The sequence below is a fragment of the Marmota marmota genome, unplaced genomic scaffold, assembly GCF_001458135.2.
Source record: "Marmota marmota marmota unplaced genomic scaffold, marMar, whole genome shotgun sequence".
NCBI classification, from domain to species: Eukaryota; Metazoa; Chordata; class Mammalia; order Rodentia; family Sciuridae; genus Marmota; species Marmota marmota.
In genome coordinates, this window is record NW_026000079.1 from 1,429,332 (window position 1) to 1,435,086 (window position 5,755).

At 56.3% G+C, this 5,755-nt stretch overlaps 1 protein-coding gene across 1 annotated transcript in view; it reads left to right on the forward strand.

Annotated features, from left to right (window-relative positions):
• Nucleotides 1-2,603, forward strand: part of Crabp2 (cellular retinoic acid binding protein 2) — an 8,118-nt gene extending 5,515 nt beyond the window's left edge. Inside the window, exons 2-4 of the mRNA XM_015502719.2 lie at nucleotides 975-1,153; nucleotides 1,359-1,475; nucleotides 2,148-2,603. Coding sequence (XP_015358205.1) covers nucleotides 975-1,153; nucleotides 1,359-1,475; nucleotides 2,148-2,198 — 347 coding nt within the window. The 3' untranslated portion in view covers nucleotides 2,199-2,603. The remainder of the gene's footprint in view (nucleotides 1-974; nucleotides 1,154-1,358; nucleotides 1,476-2,147) is intronic.
• The last annotated feature ends 3,152 nt before the right edge of the window (nucleotides 2,604-5,755 follow it).

Consider the following 5,755-nt stretch of genomic DNA (forward strand, 5'->3'; position numbering starts at 1 on the left):
TTTTTTTTTTTTTTTTTCTTTCTTTTGGTACCAGGGATTGAACCCAGGGGCACTTAACCACTGAGCCACATCCCAGCCCTTTTTGTGTCTTATTTTGAAACAGGGTCTCCCTAAGTTGCTTAGGGCCTCACTAAGTTGCTGAGGCTGCCTTTGAACTTGAGATCCTCCTGCCTCAGCCTCCCAAGCTGCTGGGATTACAGGCGTGCACCACCACGCCTGGCTCCATGTGCATCAAATTCTACTTGAGAACTTGCAAGGAGGATAATTTCCAATTTACAATTAAGGAATCTAAAGTTCAGAGAGGTTAAACCAAGGGTTACCTAGCCTAAGAGGGGGACTGTGCCAGGAGAAAAATCACAGCCAAATAGATCTTACTTCAGAGCCTCTGACTCCCCAGGCTGGTAGCAGGCCATTCCGTAGAGAGAGAGCTCCTCCATCTCGCCCTCTGCTGAGAATCCCTGCTCTTAATTTTTTTTTTTGGTTTTGCAGGGGGAGGGCAGAAATTGGACAAAAAAAAGACCTACTTAGCTCCAGCTAGGGTGGGTAGTTAGGGCAAAAAGGGAGGTTGGCCCTACTTCCTGGGTCTGCCCTGCGCTTGGACCTGGTGGGGGTAGGGGCAGGGCACACCCAGTGACTGAGGAGCCACCCTACAGGAGGTCTCCAGCCAGGGTCAGTGAGAGGACAGATGAGGTGAGCAGCCTGCAGCAGGAGGCTTGCCGGGTGGGAGGCCAGACAAGCTGTCCCTGAAGATTCTGGGGCACAGAGCTGGGAAGCCCCAGTCAGGCCTGCTGACTCAACAAGGTGTGGCCACAGCTAGAACAGGGCACACGTCCCTGCCCTTCCTCCCTAAACCTATCATCTTTCACCCCCAGCATCTCCTGTAAGCTGCCTCCGCAGGTCAAGCCCCAGGTCACTGCTCCAGCTGTCTGTGTGTGTGTGTGTGTGTGACAGTTGTCCCCTTCCCTCTCCTGCAGGGGTGAATGTGATGCTGAGGAAGATCGCGGTGGCTGCAGCGTCCAAGCCAGCAGTGGAGATCAAACAGGACGGAGACACTTTCTACATCAAAACCTCAACCACCGTGCGCACCACGGAGATCAACTTCAAGATCGGGGAGGAGTTTGAGGAGCAGACTGTGGATGGGAGACCCTGTAAGGTGAGTGCCAGGAAGGGTCCTCCAGCCTGTGGCATCTCTTGCCCTGTCCCTCCACGTGGCACTGCCCCAGATTTCCCGGATTCCTCCTCTGCTCCCCATGGAGGAGATCCTAGGGAATGGGGGCGGCAGGGGGGGCCGTTCCTTGTTCCTCTCACTGCATGGCTCCTGCCACAGTCCGAGTCACTTGGTCACCTGTTCCTTGCAGAGCCTGGTAAAATGGGAGACCGAGAACAAAATGGTCTGTGAGCAGAGACTTCTGAAGGGAGAGGGCCCCAAGACCTCGTGGACCAGAGAACTGACCAATGACGGGGAGCTGATTCTGGTAAGTCCCCCCCCCCCCGACTAAGAAAACCCAGTGCCACCTTTCGAGATTCCCTGGGAAGCTCTAGAAAGAAAGGACACACACGGTTAGTCCCCTGCCCTCCAGATGGGGCTGCTCGGATGGGTCTAAGCTGCCCCTGTTGTACACAGCGTGCCTTAGAAATGGGGCTCCTTACGGGGCTCAGTGGCACCCCTCTGTAATCCCAGCAGCTCTGGAGGCTGAGGCAGGAGGATGGCAAATTCACAGCCAGCCTCAGCAACTTAGTGAGGTGCTAAGCAACTCAGCAAGACCCTGTCTCTAAATAAAATATAGAAAAGGGCTGGAGGTGAGGCTCAGTGGGTAAGCAGCCCTGGGTTCAATCTCTGGTACAGAAAAAGAAAGAAAAGAAAAAGAAATGGTGTCCCTTTTGTGCAGAGCACAAGATGTGCATTGAGGGGCCCTGGCAGTCTCCGGGGGCTCTCCCTGGGTGGGGAGGAGGATGAGACCCTGCTGCACTGCCTTCTCCCTCAAATGATGCAGAGCCTTCTGGGACCAGCTCCCTCCTTCTGGTCCTGGGTGGGGGGTGGGGGGAAGCAACTCCAGACCCCAGGTCGAGCAGCGTACCCTCCCCTCATCCTCCCCTTGCAAAGCCACAAGCTTCTCCCAGGCTAAAAATCTCTCCTGTTCTTTCAGACCATGACAGCGGATGACGTGGTGTGCACCAGGGTCTACGTTCGAGAGTGAGCGGCCCAGACCCGCCCTCCCCCAAGCCACCCCTGCTTCCCGGCCCCCCGGGCACTGCCTTCCCCCCATGCTCTCCTAGGCTAGCTCTCCCTCACCCAGGTCACCTCTGAGGTGGCTGGGATGCCTCTTGCAGGGTCTTGCTTTCTTGGACCCCTTGACCCCTCCCTTATGCCAACAAAGAGGGAGGGATTGCGAGAGCCCAGGTCACCCCTTCCGGCCTCACCGCCCCTCCCCAGATCTGCAGTCCCAGCCCCCACCCAGTCCCCAGCAGTTTATTTTCCTATGAGGGGACCTGAGGGTCTAAGTGACAAGGCCTGGCCCTCTGGCGTCCACTCTTTGTTCCTGTAGCCAGTAGGGTTTAGAATATTTATTTGTTAATTTTATTAAAAAGCTTGAAAAAAACAATTGTCTCTGGCTCATGCAGCAGGGGTCAGTGAGTGACCCGGACTCCTCCCCCGGATTCATGTTTCAGTCGCTCAGGTTGGGACCCAACTTCTCATGTTTTCCACGGTGGTGACACCGTTCCGTCTCCCCAGTTGTCCCTTTCCTCTTCCGGTCTCAAGCCATGGGCCTGGCCTTGGTCCCCCACTCGGTTCCAGATAAGCTCATCCACACCCACAAGCTGGCCCTGCTCCTGCTAGGTCTCTGGGCAAGAGGTTGTCACCCTGCCACTCGGCCCTCCTCAAGACAAGCCCATTTCTGCCACTGTCCCTCCCTGCCTTAAAATCTGCATGTAAGCCAGGTGCGGTGGCCCAACTTGCAGTCCCTGCTACCAGGGAGGCTGAAGCAGGAGGATCACCAGTGTGAGGCCAGCCCGGGCAACTTAGCAAGACCCTGTCTCCAAATGAAATAGAAAAATGGACTGGGGATGAAGCTCAGTGGTGGAGCGGCCTTGGGTTCAACCCCTGGTCTCCCCATGGCAATTTAGCTGGGCATGGTAGAATAAGCTTTGTAGTCCCAGCTACTCTGGAGGCTGAGGCAGGAGGTTCACTTGAGCCCATGAGTTTGGGGCCAGCCTGGGCAACATCAAAAAAAAAAAAAGACCAGGCGTGTTAGGCATGGGTTCACATACCTGTGATCCCAGCGACTCAGGGGCTGAGGCAGGAGATTCACCAGTTTGAGGGCAGCCTCAGCAACTTACGAGGCTCTAAGCAACTTAACAGGACCCTGTCCCAAAATAAAAAGGGATAGGGATGTGGCTCAGTGGTTAAGTGCCCCTGGGTTCCATCCCCAGCACCCCCAAGTAAATAAATAATGAAGTCCACCTCTTTAGGTCCAGAATAAAGTCCAGCCTGGTAAAGAGGCCTTTGAGACGTGGCCTCCACCTCCTGCATTCATTCCTTCAAAAAAGTTCTCTGCCTCCTGGACCCCTCGGCACTCAGTGTCTCCAGAGCTTAGCTCCCGGCACAATGGCCCTGAGTGGCCTCTCCTTGGCCAGTGCCACAGTGGGCATGCTTCATGGCCTCTGTGTCAGCGAAGAGTCTCCTCTCCTGCAACACCAGGGTGCCCTGGGGCTAGGGCCGCCTGCTTCTGCCCCTGGAAGGTCACGCTGTAGAGGATGGAGGGCCAGAGTGGGGACACAGCACCCAGCGCTCGTGAAGAGGCTTGGGGGGATGTGGGGCTGTCTCATTTATTCATCCCGTTTGTTTCTTGAGAGCCCCCTAAAAGCCAGGTACCCTGCTAGGTCCTAGGAGCCGGGACTTGAATAAAAAGACAGGCTCTCTGGCCTCATGGGGCTCGTCGGGGAAAATGGGCCTTTAGTAGGAGAGATGGAGGTTGTTAATAGTAAGTGGCCAGATAAATGCATAATTGAACGTGTGGTCAGTGTCCTGAAGAACACGAAGGCGGTGGGGAGAGAGAAGAACCCAGCAGCTGTCATTTAGACTGGGGGTGAGCAGAGACGTCAGCAGAGAAGGTACTGGAGGGACTCAGGGAATGAAGAGCAGAGGAGCCACAGGGTACAGGCCCAAGGCAGAGGAGCACTTAGGGTCCAACCAGTGTCCCTTGGCAGGAGTTCTGGGAGGCTGGAGTGGTGGGCGGAGCTGGACCATGCAGAACCTGAAGGCCATGCTGTGTTTTATTGATTGATTGATTGGTACCAGGGATTGAACCCAGGGTCGTCTAGCCACTGAGCCACATCCCCAGCCTTTCTTATGTTCTGTTTGGAGACAGGGTCTTGCTGAGTTACCTAGGGCCTTGCTGGGTCGCTGTGGCTGGCTTTGAACCTGCAAACCTCAGCCTCCTGAGCCACTGGGATTACAGGTGTGAGACACTGCACCCCACAAGTGTTTCTGATTTAACTCCAAGTGCAGTGAGAAGCCATCAAAGGATTTTTTAAAAAGTGGATGGTGCCAAGTGCCAGGCATGTGCCTGTAATCCCAGTCACTGGGGAGGCTGAGGCAGGAGGATCGCAAACTGAACCCAGCCTCAGCAAGACCCTGTCTCAAAAAAAGGGGGGGAGGCTTGGTGTACAGCTCAGGGGTAGAGCACCCCTGGGTTCATCCCAGTGTCCCCCCCAATGGCCTTGGGGCTTCCGGCTTTGGTTGCTGAGAGGGTCTTCTGCGTGCCAGTTTTTCTGTTTGGTCTAGAACTCGACTCCTCGGCATGAGCCCTCCCCACTCCTGTGCGCATGACCTCCCCCCACCTTAGCCATCCCTGACTCCCACCTGACCCACCCGGGCCCCATGGACCCCAGCCTGCCCTTCCCACCTTCCGGTGCCCCCCACCCCAGTTCCCTGCAGCCCAGGTCCCAGGCCCAGTCCCTCCGGCGTTTGTCCAAAGCACCAACTCTTCCTTCTCCGCCGACTTTGTCTCTTTCTGGAACCGAGTTGTTAAGCAGGCAGAGGGACACTTGCTGAGAAAGGCCAAGAGCCTCTTTCTTTCTCCCAGGCGGTCCCTGCCTCTGCTGGGCTCTGTCCTCTGTACTCTCCCGCAGGCAGCCTGGGATGACGGGAGCTTCAAGCCCGGCCTGGAGATTAGATCAGGGAGGGGCACCTTGCCCTGCTGGCCCGCCTGGCTCCACCTTGAGAAATTCCCTCCAGCTTCCCCGCCCGCCTGCAAGGCCCTCCTGGGCTCCTCTTCCGTTACCTAAGTCCTGGGAGCCCGGGACTAAGTCGTCGTCCTTACTCTGCACAGCACCCGGGAGAAGATTCTAGAACCCCATCTCCTACCTGCACCCACAGAACTGCAAGATCTCGGGAGCAGCCCCTCCCGTTCTCTTTGTTTGTTTGTTACCAGGGATTGAACCAGGGGCGCTTAACCCCTGAGCCACATCCCCAGCCCTTTTTATATTTTATTTAGAGACAGGGTCTCACTGAGTTGCTGCGGCTGGCTTTGAACCGGCGATCCTCCTGCCTCAGCCTCCCAAGCCACTGGGATCGCAGGTGTGTGCCACCATGCCTGTCCCCTTCTCTTCTTTGAAGCACAAAGTTCCCAGAGCCCAATCACAGGAGATGCTGAAGAGTCTTGGGCCTGGCCACTGGCCCTTGTCTTCTAAGGTCTGCCGCTGGGGAGGCCCAGGAAAGTGGAGGCAGAGACGAGGGAAGGCCACCTGGTGG